The sequence below is a fragment of the Rhinichthys klamathensis genome, unplaced genomic scaffold (genome assembly GCF_029890125.1).
Source record: "Rhinichthys klamathensis goyatoka isolate OS25496 unplaced genomic scaffold, OSU_Roscu_1.1 h1tg000310l_1, whole genome shotgun sequence".
Taxonomy (NCBI): domain Eukaryota; kingdom Metazoa; phylum Chordata; class Actinopteri; order Cypriniformes; family Leuciscidae; genus Rhinichthys; species Rhinichthys klamathensis.
Window position 1 is genome coordinate 62,285 of NW_026606828.1, and position 16,457 is coordinate 78,741.

At 38.3% G+C, this 16,457-nt stretch overlaps 2 protein-coding genes across 2 annotated transcripts; both read right to left on the reverse strand.

The window, feature by feature from the left end:
• Nucleotides 1-740: 740 nt before the first annotated feature.
• On the reverse strand, nt 741-10,724 carry fnbp4 (formin binding protein 4). The gene is made up of 17 exons (XM_056270946.1): nt 10,538-10,724; nt 9,876-9,950; nt 9,559-9,689; nt 9,145-9,295; nt 8,894-9,038; nt 7,246-7,342; nt 6,806-7,132; nt 6,418-6,619; nt 5,329-5,420; nt 4,514-4,618; nt 4,283-4,416; nt 3,278-3,438; nt 2,174-2,415; nt 1,947-2,082; nt 1,655-1,848; nt 1,284-1,441; nt 741-1,189 (listed from the first exon to the last, which is right to left on the reverse strand). Exons 1-17 carry the CDS (start codon nt 10,656-10,658, stop codon nt 1,096-1,098), a joined length of 2,565 nt encoding a protein of 854 aa, XP_056126921.1. The 5' UTR covers nt 10,659-10,724; the 3' UTR covers nt 741-1,095.
• Nucleotides 10,725-14,954: 4,230 nt separating this feature from the next.
• On the reverse strand, nt 14,955-16,331 carry lrrc10 (leucine rich repeat containing 10). Its single transcript, XM_056271058.1, has 2 exons — nt 16,118-16,331; nt 14,955-15,864 (listed from the first exon to the last, which is right to left on the reverse strand). Exon 2 carries the CDS (start codon nt 15,838-15,840, stop codon nt 15,028-15,030), a length of 813 nt encoding a protein of 270 aa, XP_056127033.1. The 5' UTR covers nt 15,841-15,864; nt 16,118-16,331; the 3' UTR covers nt 14,955-15,027.
• Nucleotides 16,332-16,457: the final 126 nt, after the last annotated feature.

Below are 16,457 nucleotides of genomic sequence, written 5' to 3' on the forward strand. Positions count from 1 at the left end.
ATACCTGTATGAATTTCTTTCTTCTGCTAAACACAAAAGGACATTGTATTTTGAAAAATATGGATAAACCAAACAGTTGATGGACCCCATTGATTCCATAATATATATATGTTTTCATATTATTATTTTCATACCTTGGCTTTCATACTTCTACAATTAGAACTGGTGTCTTGGCAGCTAAACAAAATATTTACTTAAAGGATAAGTTTATTTTACTTTATTTGTTAACATTTTATTTCACTTAAATTGTTTAAACAGCTCACATAACAGAAGTTTCTTGAACAAAATATTTGTGGAAAAAAAGTTTATTATCTACAATGTAGAAAAAGTTCAATGGCTCTACAGGCCCAATTCAGGGAACATTTACACTGAACATCACAAGATTTAAAAGTAAGACATAGTGAACATGGCATATTTGTTACGTTGAGTGTTCATCACACATCAGTGGGGGAAAAAGTATAGTTAGTTCACATATGAAGTATACTTTAAAGTGCAATGGAGTGGCCAAGAAGTTTCAACTATTGAAGTTTACCACCGGAAGTTTTAACTATCATTTTTTGGAAGCATGGCTGAAAGTCTTGTTAAAAGTGGGCAATTTGTCTGATCTGAGATTAATCTTAGCTGGATACAGTTACAGCAATGTAAAAGAGCAGAGACCACTGTACAGCTGATGTTCGCACCCTTGACATTGTACAAAACGTATAATTTTTTTTGTAAGATAGCAGTTCTGAGAAACAGAAGAAATGGAACAATCCTTTAATATTGATTTCATTACGTTTTCATTTATAGACAAATCGTGCACAGGTTTCATGGTTGGGGTAATAAAAAAAAAAAAGTAGAACAAAAAATTCTGTACATGTTTAACCTGGTTTCAGGTTCACTGCATCTTTAAAACAACTTTTGGACAAAGTATACCTTAGAGTCACAAGATGATGCATTTGAATTTAACAGCACGCAGTTTACCTAAAATAGGCTCCAACAGGTAATGTGCACATATCAAAAATAAACATTCAAAGTCCACTGAAGCTTAGTAAGTGTGAGACAACGCCAAAACGCAGTTTAGTCCAACCCTGCCAGAAGCTTTCAAGACTGATATTATGAACTCTGCAGCTTTCTTTTTTTCTTTAACACTCTTTCCCTCCAGTCTTCAGGCAGTGCTTCAAAGTTAGCGTTCTTCCCAGCCTTCCCTCTGCAAATGAAGACAAAAAGACAAGTATTTGAACAATCTGTATTTTCTCTCAAATGTGTGTAGATAATCTTGGCATTGGATTCTTCAAACTTACGTTGAAAGCTGTTGCACTTTCCATTCCTCGATGCGTCTGCTGTTGAGCTGATCTCGATCTTCATCGCTCGAGCTTGACTTCTCCTCTTCATCCAGCTCTTTCTGAATGCTCTGCCACTTCTTTACAAGGGACGGCATCTTCGTCTTGCTCTTCTTTGTCTTTACGAAAATAAAATTCACAGCAAATTATTCCCTATTAATTCTTTCTGAAATCAAATATTTAAGGCTGAGGTTTATAGGGAAAAAAAGAAAAAGTAATAAAAATAAAAAAAAGCACAACTTTATAAAAATAAAAACAAATACAACAAAAAGTAATAAAATAAACAAAAAAAACAGCAACAAAAACGGATCAAAAGCAGGTAAAACACCTACCTTCTCCTTTTTTAGTTTCTTGGTTTTATCTGTAAGGACTTTGTTTATGGGTTCCAGGACGCTGGAAGGTTGTGGAGCAGGAGGGGGTGGTAGGGGGGGCAGGGCTGGCATCGGTGGGACTATGCTTTCTGAAGGCAAAGGAGGTGCAAGTGTAGCAGGCATACCCCAGTAAGCATTAGCAACAAGAAGTGGTGCTGTGAAAGAACGAGAGGAACATGAGGAATAACATCTTGCCACAAGACAGGACTTTTTGAAAATACGGATGTAATATGTAAAAGTAATTTATTCTTACCAGCTGTGGCAATGGGTTGAGTGTAAAGAATGGCGCTGCTGCCAATGGTGACAGTTTTAGGCAGCGGGACTGAGCCTGGGGCCTTGCGTTTCTGTGCTTTAGCTGCAGATGCCAAAGATGCTGCTGCTTCAGCCGCCTAAGGAAGAGACATCAGAACATATAGCTTTACTTTGCACTAAAGCACAAGCTAAACAATCTTGACTCAAGACAACAACAAAAAAAGTGACCTTGAACTCTTCTGTTCCAGGAGCCGGAGGCTCTGAGTCTTCATCCTCCATCTCCACTTCCTCGATCTCTCCGTCATCCTCGAGGGGTGGTGGAGGGGGTGGAGGTGGAGATTCAGGTGGTGGAGGGGGTGGAGGCGGTTGCTCTGTAGGTGGAGGGGGCGGGACATTTGGAGGAAGCGGAGGCAATGGTGGCTGAGGAGGCTGGGGAGCCAACCAATAAGACTGCACTTCTAAAGAAGTTCCTGTTTATTTAAAAAAAAAAATTTTTTATTATTATTCCATAATACGTCATGCATGTTTATTATGTTACTTTGCCATGATAAAAATTTATTTAAAATAATATATACACGCACATATATTATATAAACAAAAACTTTTGTTAGATGTGATTAATCGATTTGACAGCACTATATATATATATATATTAGGGCTGGGAAAAAATTAATCGTGATTAATCGCATCCAAAATAAAAGTTTTGTTTACATAATATATGTGTGTGTAGTGTGTAGAATTATTTTGTATATATAAATACACACATATGCATGTATATATTTAAGAAATATTTGCATGTATATACTGTATATATATTTATACATCATTTATATTATATATAAATATACATATTTTTTATATTAATAACACATTTTTCTTAAATATATACATGCATGTGTGTGTATTGATATATACAAAATAATTATACACACTACACACACATATTTTATGTAAACAAAACTTTTATTTTGGATGCGATTAATCACGATTAACTTTTTCCCAGCCCTAATATATATATATATAGTTTATGATATATAGTTTTATGGTTTATATATATTTAATTATTATTATTGTAGTCTTTTTCATATAAAAATTATGGCCCAAATAATAAATACTGACCAATTAAAAATAAAGTAAACAATATGAAATATTTCTATTGTAATTATTATTAAAGATAATTACAAGTACAACTGTAAAATTACACTTGAAACATGCAGTGCCTATATTTAATTAAAACTGCAGCCTATGCAATTGGTGATTTGGGTCCTTGTCTGTATAATCAGAATTCTTTATGCATTTTTAAGTAAAGATGTCATGACCAACAACCCTGACCTGTTATAGCACCAGTGGTTTCTGCAGATGGTTGGCTTGTATCTCCGGTTGCAGCTGTGGGCGGCAGGGGTGGCTTGGCTTCCTCTTCCTCCTTCACGACTGGAAACTCCCACTGGGAAGCATTGGTCCGCTCGTTCACATAGAAGTACCGCCTGTGCTCTCTAGAGGTGGAGAAACAAACACACAGATGCGCCTTAGCAACTTTTCCCTCAACTGATTTCAAGGTCGTGAGACCCTTGGAGAGTCAAAGGGAAGGGGGGCTCTAGTTCCCTAATGAGGGAATCTTGAACTGGGCTTCATTGGGAACCCAGAGGAGAAACCAGATTATAATGGGTGCACTAATAAAGAACCCACCTTAATCTCTATAAAAAATAATAAAAATAAAAAACATGGCAAAAAAAATAGAGAAATCTCCAATCCTGAAAAGTTACCAACATCGTTACAAATCATGGCAATACTCACACTGACAGTGACAAAACCCCTCCGCTAGATGCCTTAAGGCAGGCATCTTTAACAGAGGGTGAAAGACAACATTTTTATTTAACAATCATCAATAGAGCATGGAAAAGAAATCCAGTAAAACAATGAAATAGATTGGTCTGACCTTCAGGCTCCGAAGGCAAGGCATCGTCTTCCTTTACTGATGCTCGTGTGACACGCTGCTTCCACATGGTCACTCATTTCTCCCATCATTTTGGGGGCAGTCCTGCAAAGTTCAAAGCTCTCGCACGCGCAACCACCTTCCTAACCCTTTTGACTGACTTTGAGAGGGAAGAGATGGGGCCCAATTCTTTGGTGGTCAGGCTGCTGGCTCTTTAGAGACGCTCCCTTATCAGGATTACCTTCTGTCTTTATCCGTGCTCGTAAACACTCCCCAGTAATACAACCAAGTGTAAATCAGTCGCGCGTTTGTCATAGCGGCGGAGGCAGTGTCAATCGTCACATGAGGAGGGGGACTTTTAGGGAGGGGGAGTGATAAGGATGTGAAAGGTAAGGAGCGCGTACCTGTCCCAGTGGCAGGACCAGCCTTTGGGAGTGGCGTTAAGTTCGTAATGTTTTATGTGCTCGGCGGCTTCTTGCAGCCTGCGCCGGAGATAGTTTCCGTTCAGAGCGCCCTCTCGCCAGTCTGCGATCCGCGTCTGTAGGAAGGAAAACAAGTCGGAGGGCCATTTTAATACATGGATCGGAAGCATAAACAACTAACTGCGCTTATGAGCGCATTGTCTGTTTTCTTACCTCCGTTTGCAGCAACAGCAGTTGAAAGTTCGAAATGGTTTTCTTGTCAATTCCCAAGAACTCCATTTTGCTGGTGAGTGTGTTGGCAAGCTCTCCGATCTGAAACTAAAACAGGCGACATGGACAACTGTTAATAAAGACCATTGCTGTCACATGACATTTCATATTACCAGTAACTGTAACTTGTAGCTCATTTTCTCATAGTAGTACAACTATGAGGTATAACAGAAGTTCTTTAAATTTAGAAATCAGCAGACTAGAATGATTTCTGAAGGATCATGTGACACTGTAGACTGGAGTAATGATGCTGACCCCAAACTTTACATTACATTGATGATAGATTGTAGGGATGTACAATATTTTTTATAAACTTTTTCAATGATTGTTATCGACCCAATAAGAAAATTTGGCAGATATATTAAAGCCGATAAATAATGGATTATTTCCTTCAGCTGAGCCATGATGGTTTTAAATTGCTTGAAATATAATTAGAATCATTTGAAAAAAGAAAAATACAGCAGCAAGCCTGCCATATAGGCTACATAAAATTATAATGAGAACATTATAATTGTGTCCTTGGGACATGGCTTTTAATGGTGAGACTTTTTTTGTAATCAGGCTCCCTAAATTATATACATTTGAATTTAGATTTATCGGCCAATATATCAGTTATCGGCTTTCAAATATATCGAATTATCGGTTATCCTATCTGCCAAAATGTTCATATCGGTGCATCCCTAATAGATTGTGAAAAAAATAGTAATGTGCAGAATTTATTTGCGCACTATAAGAACAGGGACGTGTATCAAAAATACCTTGAGGTCCTCTTCTTCCTTCTGAAGAGCTTTGGTTACAGGCTTTTCCTTTTCATCTTCTTCTCCTTGCTTCTCAGCCGGTTTGGAATGTGCTTGAAATGCAAAAGGTTCAGTAAGTCACTCATTCATTTATGATGTACAAAACCTAAATTCTGTCAGGTTAATTACTAAAAATATCGATTTCTCGATTTCAATCGATTCTCATTTTTATGAACCAATATCGATTCTTAAATCCCAAGAATCGATCTTTTTTAGTCTGCTGTTTTCAGGTGATGAATGAACAGAGCTTTCGTGCCTCCCATTCAATAAATCGCAATAAGTTTTGTTACTGTTGATATGAAACAAAGTCTCTGATTTCAAATTCTGTCCATTTTATATAATTCAAACAATAAATACCGCTTTGGCGCTCTTTATTGTGGCAAGGAATCGCTGTTGCCACCTCAGTGGATCATCTCTTCTTTACTACTAGTTACAGCACAAAATAAACAATGAACATATGTTGAAAGATGCAGTACAACTCACCAGAATCCCTATCACGTCACATGTAATCTCTCAATCAGTGCTTCAACCACGGGAAGACATCAATAAACCAGCTTTTAAACAATGTCACGTAATATTACATTTACCTCAGAAAAGCCATTTAATGACCAGAATCAATTAATTAAAATTAATCTAGAGCATTTTGCTAAATATATACTATGCACTAAATTACATATTTATGTTTTACTGTTCTTCAATATTTAATGAATGTTTGAATAAATCCATCAAATGTTTATGACAGCCACCTTTTAAATGTTTATATTTCAAAAAACAATTTTGAGTAGAAACATAATTCTGTAATAATAAAGTTAGTATTATAACTTTATTATTACTATTAAAAACGTCCTTGTGTGTAATTTAATTGTATATAAATCAGTTATTTAACCTTCAATATTAGTACCAACAGAATCCATGTTTAGTTTACAGTACTAGTTACCTGATTTATATACAAATTAATCAATATTGAATAGAATCGAATCGCAAAAGAATTGATTCAAGTTTGTGAATCAAAATCATTTCCAAACTTCAGTTATTCCTGCAAATCTTTACCATTGTCTGAGTGCTCTGGAGTGGCCCATCCCGCCTTGTCCGAGCCCCGGCTGCTCGAGTCAGGACTTGGCGCACGGATGAAGGCCGTCTTCCATTTGCTCTTCTTCAAGAGTAAATTACGAGGCCCATCCTGACTAGCTTCAGAACAGGGGCTCGAACCACCGGCACTGCCGTCACCTTCCTCCAAGGCACGAAGCTCAGCCTGCAGAAGAAAAAACTTTCAATATCACCATTTCAAAACAGAAACCTTATATTTCAAGTAATAAAATATTAATTCATTGACAATAATGGCTTATGAAAATCAGACCAAGATGTTTACACGATGCATTCATAATCAGAATATTCATATAATATAGACTAATGAGTTATTTCTAATGATGCAACTCACTTTTTTCCTCTCTAGTGCTAGTTCTAGTTCCATGGTGTCTTCTTCTGCCTCCTCCTCCCTGTCCGATGATTCTGCTGAGTGGTTCCTGCTGCGCTGGTTACTCTGACTATCCGTGTCCCGGAGAGCTGGGGAGTCCAAAGACGGAGTGCCTTCTCCCTCTAGTTCCTGGGCCGCTTCTACGGTCTCCTCTATGGCCAGCACCTTCTTTCTCCACTTCTCCTCTGCCTCCTTCACCTCTTCTGGGATGAGAGGAGCAAGAAGAGTAGCTGCCACTCCTCTCCTCTCTTCTTCCTCGCTGGTCAAAGCCACAACACTCTCGATAACTTCCTGTGAGGATAGAGGAAGAATTAGACCAATGACCAAACTGTAAAAATAAAATAATTTCTAGTAGTTTTCCCATCCTATGTAATTAAAGGGGAAGTCGCAAAAAAAGTCCTTGCCTTCTTTTTGGTTTCTCTCTTAGATGCAGGAGCAGCTGCAACAGGCGGTTCAGTATAACTGCTATGATGTGCAACACCATTGCCATTTACAGATGAGCTGTGGAAAATAACATTCCAAGTAAGATGAATATATCAAATACATGATAAATACATAAATAATACATACACACACATTTAAACTAAGATCACTTCAACTAAGAGTAATATAATACATGATAAAATTCCTATATACTGTACATACATGTGTGCAGGGTCCGAAATTAACTTTTTGGCTCACCTGCCACGGGGACTGGTAGATGAAAAAAATCCACCAGCCAAGCATATTTTTTACCGGCCAAAATAATAAACAGCCTTTTTGTGACAAATATACATTAATTTATATATAGGCTATATTTAAACATTTTTGTCATCATATTTCTGGTCTATTATTTTCCATTCTTACTTTTATTTACACACATATTACACAATTTGCACACATTAAAATAATATTTTTGTGGTGGTGCCTATGAAAATAGTTCTGTACAAATGAAATGTATTAATTGTATATTTAATAAAATGTATGCAATAATAATATATTATAATTATTTCAAAAAAAAATATTTAGTTTTACTCTGCCTATTTTTGACTCCATTTACTCTGACTGATCCGATCAGTAACTGGAGGACTGGAAATGTCAGTTGTTTTAACCATTTATTAAAAGGAATCGGTTCAAATGAGTCATTAGTTCGCGAATTGGACGTGTCATTATCGGATGTGTACGCGTTGTGTGATTATCCCGGCAGCTAGGAGGACATCCCACAAGATTTGTGTCAACACAGAAAACATTTCATCACTGGATAGGTTTTTTCGTTTATTTAAAGTGTGGTTTAACTTATGTAAACTGAATGGGCGGAACGCTTTTCAGAGAAGATAAGGTATTTAGCACAATTATTTTAGCACAAAATATATCCGAATGCTCCACATGAAACTATGGTCTTCCGACCTTTTACCATCGTGTCGATTTATTTTGATTAATATGTGCCAGGGAGAGAGAGCAAGACAGCGCTTAGGAGACGGTGAAGCCTTGTTTATAGTAGCTACTTTCGCCTGGCTCCGAAGAGAAAGAGCGCGCGCGCGACCGGGGCTCTCTCTCTCTTTCTCTGCTCGTTCTTCAGTTGCGCCCTGTCACTTTCAATTCCCATCCCGCAAACACAACAACTCCGTCATGTCCGTAGCCATCATGACAGATATTTTATAACATTACAAAATGCAATTGTAATAAACATTTTATTACATTACAATTTTGGTATGAACATTCACCCGCCAGTGGGGCGGATAGACTTTTGAGATTTACTCGACAAACGGAATTTACCCGCATTTGGCGCTTGGCGGGTGTTCATTTCGGACCCTGCATGTGTGTGTGTGTATATATATATATTATATATTTATATATATATATATATATTACACACACAGGGTTTTTCCTGCATTCTCCTTTATTAACAATATATTATATACTAACAAAATTAATATATAAAATGCATAAAATATTAATAAACAATTTTAAAATAAATAATATATACACACACATATATAAAATAATATTGCAACATACATAATTTTCTATTCAATTTAATATTTATATAAATGTTGGTTTCGCTGCACTCGCCTCCCAGTGTAATGTTGACTCTGCATCTGGTCTGCCAGGTAATGCGGAAGCTCCCAGGCCACCTCATTGGTCTGAGTATTCCAGTAGTAGTAACAGCCGGTATTTTCATCCCACACTTCCTGCCAATCACCCATCTCCAACCCAGCTACAACATCCCCGAACACAAGAAAACACGGATTAACTCTCACGTTTTGAATTATTTTAAGATTTATATGTAGGAAACCAAACCACCAGTCAACTAGTAAACTTACCTCCTGCGAGGGAGTACTGAGTGTTGTATTGAAATTCTTGAGTCTGCTGGTCTGTTTTGGGTTCGGGGCGCGGAGGAGTTGGGGCTGGTGCGCTTGCCTCTGTCCCCGATTCAGGTGTCTGGGCTGGTTGGGTCGTAATTGCATCAATTTCCTTTGGGGAAGACATATGATAACCCATGTTGATAGAAAAAAAGATTTTTTTAAGATAAACTGTGCATAAATCAACATGTCTGGTCTTAAAGGGTTTCTTCTTACTCACTCTCACGTCACTCAAAACTTGTGTAATAATGGCTGATTTTCAGCATAGAATAGTTTAAGTTTGGAACAACATGAGGGTAAGTAAGTAATAGATGACAATTTTCAATTTTCTGAATTAACCCTTTAGTAGCACAAGTAGCCCATGACTTCACTCACCGCCATAAAATTTGCAAGTGTGCTGTCAATGTCTGCAGACTGGTTATGTTTTGCCTTGATGACAGTCGAGGTGTTTTCCGCCAAATCTTCATCTTCACTGTCTTCATAAGCTCCAAGCAGAGATAAACCCTCTACAGAGCAAATACAATGATATTTGTAGTACAGTAATTCAAATTATTTAACCCATGTAATAATATATATATATGTGTGTGTGTGTGTGTGTGTGTGTGTGACATTATGATATATATTCTTGCAATATTTGCATATTGCTACACATTGGTTATATTATGTAGTGACAACAATTTGGTATAACTTACGTGTGGCCTTCACAGCTGGTGTCTTCATTACTACATTAACTTCTCTTTGCCCGTCTGTGTTACCCTCGGGTTCGTCTACAAAAGGAAACAGCCAGTTTGTAACATTAAAAAAAAAAACATTTATAACCAACCAAGTTGTCCTTGTGCGGGTGAATTAGCATGTTGGCTAACGCTTTGTCTGAAGCGCTGTGCGGCTGCGCTGCTAACTGCGGCGTATAAATGACTTAGCTCCTAAATAAGAAACACTCCTCTTTAACATATACAAGTAAATCGTTAAGGATGGTTTTATGTTGCTTATGTCATAACCAGCTTTACAAGTTCTATCTGCATGCACATTTTTCGTTTAATCGGTAAAGTTACCATTGTTGCTAAAGCTAAACTTGACAAACGGCTATTAAAAAGGTATGAACAGAACCACACAGTTTGTCTGTGATTATTTAAAAAAATTAATTACCAAACCAAAACAAATATCATATTTTTTGTATTATGATTAGCCAAATGACGCAAATGTAAGCCAACTAGTTTACTAAATAAACCCGTTTTCCACAGGCGTGTTTGTCTAAAATGGTTTCCTCTTGCTCCATGTTTTGTCTTTCTGATTCTACCTTAGACTTTATACGACTTGAAAAATGTCTAACGTTACTGATCTCTTTCTCGCCCACCTTCGGATCCAGAGGCGACCCCGTCCTCTCTAGCGGCTCCCGTGGCGCTGCGGTTCGGCCCGGGCGGTGAGAGCTGTAATATGGTTCTCCTGCCGGTGCCTGTGCGAGTCTTCTTCCCCATCACTGCTGTTAGTAATGGAACTCCGCTCAATCTCAGCACTGTGTGTGTGGAAGAACTGATCGCTCTTTCTTTACAAATGGCTGTTTGACTTCGTGTCCTTCAAAATAAAAGTTATTATAACTTCAGCGTTTTGTCGTTCTTCCTCCCAAACACATATATTTACGCAAATGTTGTAACAGCTGTGTATAATGAAACCGTAGGCTATTTAATAACAAAAAAGATCCGATGATCTTCGTTTATATCTTACTTTTGTATTATTACGATCTATGATTAGCACTACGATGTATAAAAGGAGAAGGACTTTGAATTTGTCATGTTGTGTAACTTAGCTGCTGCGTAAATTAAAAATCTGAAACATTTAAGATTACGGACAGATATATAAATAACAATAATAAATATTAATAAAAAATATTATTAATAAAATTATTATTATTATTATTATTATTGTTGTTGTTTGTGGGGAATTTTGAAATTATTTTCACATACGTACGTTTATTATGAATTAATGTTTTTTTCATACTATGTTTATATATTATTATATATTATATTTATACTAGATTTAGATAGGTCTACTATTAATTGCAGATCATGTTTTTGCGAGGTTTATACTATCTTCCCCCGTTTGCACAGACAAGGCTTAAGCTAATACCAGACTAAAATGCATGTTTGAGGTGTCTTAACTGAAAGCAATTTACACTGACATATCTTAAAATATGTCAGTAGGCCTACCATTGTTTTGTCTCAAGTCAAGATTAAGGTCCTCCTCTGTAACTGATCTTAAATGTTGCAGCTGGAGTGGTCTTTAACAAACTGAAGAGAGCACACGTCACTCCTCTCCTCAAAAAACTGCACTGGTTGTCAGTTGCCGCTCGCATCAAATTCAAGTCACTGACGTTTGCCTACAGAACAACCACTGGTTCTGCCCCCTTTTACCTCAACTCATTACTTCAGACTTACGTGCCATCCAGAAACTTGCGCTCTGCAGCAAGTGAACGTCGTCGTCGTGTGGTGCACTGCCAGATCTCAAAGAGGCACAAAATCTCTTTCTTCTCGGACCTTTACCTTGACTGTTCCCTGCTGGTGTAATGATCTGCCTAACTCAACCCCATGAACTCAACCGAGCTGCTGAGTCCGTAGCCATTTTCAAGAAACGGTTGAAGACGCATCTTTTTCTGCAACACTTGATCCATTAATACCAGCACTGTCTCTTCTATTCTATATCTATTTCAGACATCCCAACCTGCAACAAGTCATTTCAGGGAGGTATCCCCCCCCCACCCCCCCCCCCCCCGACATATCACCACAGAACAAGAGTTTACTTGTATACCGAAATAAAGTTTAATATAACAGAAAAATTAATTAACTATTTACATAAGCGCCAAATGTAGCCTACATGTAGGCCTATTTCCTACATCCAATGCCTTTTACTTTTGTTCCTTGCTTTCGTTGCACTTTGTTGCTGCTTGCTTGTAAAATGTGTCTTATATTTTCGCTTTTTGGGGCACTCTCCCTCTGCCATGATGCCGCTCCTGTGTCTAGATACACTGAACTGATAGGTTCCGCGGGAGAAGAGATAAAAGCCCGCCCACACTGACAATTGATTGGTTGACTTACCAAAACAGGCCAATCAGGATGCTCTCTGTCTTACATGCACTTCTTGATGCACACACGCGCGGCGCACACACACACGCAAAGTCTCTCGCTCTCTCCCTCTCTGTCGTGTCGTGCGCGCTACACGGTTTGGAGCACAGTCTAACCGCTCTTGCTCGCGCGCTCTTGATTCCGGGAGATTTTAACTAATTTGCGGGCATCAGGGAGCCGCTATCAATATGCGGGAGACTCCCGGAACTTCCGGGAGACTTGGGATGTCTGCTATTTATAAAAAATGTAAAAAAGTGCATGTAGCCTACTGTGTTAGATTAAACTGGGAAGGGTCATAGCACTTGCATATTGTTGTCCTATTGTTAGTTTAACTCAAGGGCGTAGATTTGGTTTGAACATTGGGGGGGGGTTGAAGTTTGGGTATGCCTCCTGATATTGTGATCATGGTATAAATAATGGGGGGGTTGTAATGCATAGATTTAAATATTGGGGGGGTTATATCCCCCCCATCCCCCCCACAAATTACGCCCCTGGTTTAACTGCTTCTATTGTTCTCACGTAAGTCGCGTTGTAAGCATCTGCTAAATGAATAAATGTCAATGTAAGATGCACACCAGTAATGTTTTTATCTAATGCACGTTTATAAAGGCTACTTAAAGGAATGGTATGTATAATGCCCTTTTCATAAGATGTATGTCCCCAGAGTGCGTATGTGAAGTTTTAGCTCAAAATACCCCACAGATATTTTTATATAGCATGTTAAAATTGTCACTTTTTGAGGGTGAGCAAAAACGCACTGTTTTTGTGTCTGCCCCTTTAAATACAAATGAGCTGCTGCTCCGGCCCAGAGGGCGGAGCTACAACAACTTGTGTCCTCCTTTTACCCATAGCTTTTACCTCACACAGACATGCACTGAAAATTTCAAACACTTAGCCTTTTATGTTGAAATATTTTTTTACAGTCCATGGTTGAAACCAGAGTCAGACAATGATGGAGAGACTCAAGAAGAAGTGACTCATGTAGACTGCAACAGGACATTTCTGAATGGTTAGTTGATAAATTTACTAGTAGCTTATGTGTAGTTATCTTCTAGTCATTGATTAGCATTCTGTCATGATAATCTATCAATCACGTTCCCGGGGGCGGGGTTTATGTAAATTTAAGGGCTCCTGATGTCACTAACCCAGGAGGAAGCCTTTTGTAGTCCTTAAAAAGCAACTTCTTTAAAAGAAAATATCTCCCTTTCCTTTGAACTTTGAGCGTTATAACTTGCAGATGTTGTTTATGCTCAAACAGAAATATTACACACTAACTAAAGTTAGAAAAGTGAAATCATAATCAACCACCACTTTAAATATGCTAATTTAACTCAGGCCAAATCCTGGCTTATTCTGGGTCCTTTTTGTAAATCCGAGACCTGCCTTTATGTTTAATTTACTAGCCTAAATACATAGGCCTATTGCCATTGAGTGACTATTGACAGGTTCTATTTTGTAAATGCTTAAATAATACACATCAACATATACATCATTTTAAACAATGTCTGATTGCTTATAATTATTCTGTCATCCTTTGTTGGCTTGTTCACATATTTTAAACCCGTGAATATAACAGTGTCCTGCTTGACTTCATATTACAGAGCAGAAGCACTATATAGAGGATGATTAAAACCTATTAAGAGTCTTACATCAAAATGGAGACCCGAATCTGTTCCAGAAAATCTGCATTATTTATGAACAGGGGCACATTGTTAGAATTGTACCATTTATCATTGACATGGCCAACCTCACTGAACAGATTCAGAAATCTGGTTAAACTAGTGCCTGGCTGAAATCTGAGACTACAAACAATGTTTAGGTTGCAATTTTGGAAAAACAAAATGGTATAGTCCTGAAACCGTGTCTTTTTCCGAAGAAGAAATGTTGCCAATACTGTAAAACACTGAAATGATGTAGCAATCATAAATAACATCACAAAAAGAAAGAAAGAAAGAAAGAAAGAAAGGCTTTGGCATACTTATCAAGAAAGCGGATACCCTTTAATTTAAATATTTGTGTTACAAATGGCAGAAAAAATATGTGTAAATTAAATATTTCATATTTAAATTCATAAATATAAATACTTTAATTCTAATATCTAATGTATGTCCCAATTGTGTATTATGAATCTGATTAATATATATATATATATATATATATATATATTACAATTATTTACATTTAAATAATTTCTATACACTTCTATAAATCTACTATAAAATATATACGGGTGGTGATTTCACAGACCAGGCGTAAGCATAGTCCCAGACTAAAATGCATATTTGAGCTGTTTTAACTGAAAGAAACTTGCACTGGCACACTGTAAAATGAAAAAAAAAAAGAAAGAGTTGCTGCCTTTAATTTTAAAGTACAATCAACTTGGATTGGAAAAAAGTTGAAAATTGCTTAACTTATCGTGATGAGTTAAAGCAATGTAAAAGCATGTTGTCATAACTTATTGATCATATTTTTTTTTTTTACAGTGCATATGTCAGTGTCTCAAAAAGCCTAATTTAACTAAGGCCTAATCCTGGCTTAATTTAAGCCCTGTCTGTGAAACCAGGCCTATATCTATTATAAAAACGATAAAAGACTATAGAGAAATAATTGTCGCTTTTCACAAACACCCTATTCAGCAGTCGTTCTCTGCAGTTTCAAAAACTCATCATTATCTTGATGCTCTTTGTATCACATAGCTGTTTGCTCTACGGTTCCTCACTGATCTTCTTCACTCGATGTCTTCCAGTGATCCCTGGACCTTCACGCTTGCTTGGACAACATTTCCATCACCCTCATCTTCCTCACCATCAGAGCTGTCGGCCCAGCGCCCGACCCGTCTCACGCCCTCAGCCACCACGGGTGCGTTCACACAGGGATTGTGGTCGTAGATGACGAGCTTCAAGCCTCTTAAGTAGGCCAGCGACGGAAACTGCTGAATGCGATTGCGGTCCACATCGATCACCTCCAAGTAATGCATCTTCAGCAGCACAGGAGGGAAGTCATTTAGCACGTTCCCCGCCAGCCAGATGCTGCGCAGCTCCTCCAGTCGCCCGAGCTCGGAGGGTAAACTACGTAGCTGATTGTAGCCCAAATGAAGGGTCTTGATGTTGGGAAGCTGGCATATTACTCGAGGGAACTTGGTGAAGCAGTTGGTCTCCAGCCACAACGTTTTAAGCTCGGTGAGTTGCCTCAGCTCCTTCGGCAGCCCGTACAGTCGGTTATTACCGAGGTAGAGGATGTTCAGCTGAACGAGGCTGCATACGACCAGAGGAAGCTCTTCGAAACGGTTGAAGTCCAAGGCTAGAAGCTGGAGCTTCTGCAGGTTTCGCAGCTCCGACGGCAGGTTGCTCAGGTGGTTGTCGCTTAGATAGAGTTTGACTAGTTCATTGAAAGCAGAAGCTCTGGCTGGAAAGCGACGTAACTGCCGGCTACTCAGGTCTAGAGTACGATCAAGCGGCATCTCCTTCAAGTCGCCTACTAAGAAGCGTTGACATCTCTCGGAGGGCACGAAGGCCACGGCACCCCGCACAACATTTCCCATCTTCTCGGCCCAAATTCATGGTCTCTTAAAAACACAATATAAGGTACACAAGGGTCATACAGACATAAAGATTTCTGCAGCAATGCTATTTACTCTTAAAAATAAAGGTTCTTTATTGGCATCGATGGTTACATAATAGCCTTTAATCTATGGAAGAATGTGAAAGGTTCTTAATGGAACCTTCGATGCCAATAAAGAACCATTATTTTTAAGATAAGTGATACGAATGACACAATGAAAAGACTAAATAAAAACTTAAATATTCCTTTCTTCTTACCAGGTTGCCAAAATGTAGATCTTCATTTACCATCGAGCTTTTTTGTCAGAAAGACTGAGAGCGCAAAATGGGCGTCAGTGTGGTGTTTCGTGCTCCTGTGTTCTGCTGACACCTCTGCCCTGCCAGTCGCCGAGAGCACCAGAGATGACATCCAGCATGCTCCTCCCCATTCCGGCTAAATGATTTCTTCCAGCTCTGGAAGGTGGAGCTGGCCGGGAGCTGTGATAAGCCCAAAGGTGTCTTGTGGTTAAGGAATTTGAGGGTCATCTGAGACCTTCTATTTAAGCGTTTTTATCTCAAGCCAGGACCCTCTGCATAACTGAGACCACTTGAGTGCACC

Bases quoted from the DNA above. Each gene is read 5' to 3' on its own strand.
- fnbp4 (XM_056270946.1), bottom strand. From the start codon at position 10,658: ATGGGGAAGAAGACTCGCACAGGCACCGGCAGGAGAACCATATTACAG. The intron at 9,690-9,875 runs GTAAGTTATACC...TTTGCTCTGTAG, and splicing joins ACCAGCTGTGAAGGCCACAC to AGGGTTTATCTCTGCTTGGA. The intron at 9,039-9,144 runs GTAAGTTTACTA...GGGATGTTGTAG, and splicing joins TCAGTACTCCCTCGCAGGAG to CTGGGTTGGAGATGGGTGAT.
- lrrc10 (XM_056271058.1), bottom strand. From the start codon at position 15,840: ATGGGAAATGTTGTGCGGGGTGCCGTGGCCTTCGTGCCCTCCGAGAGA.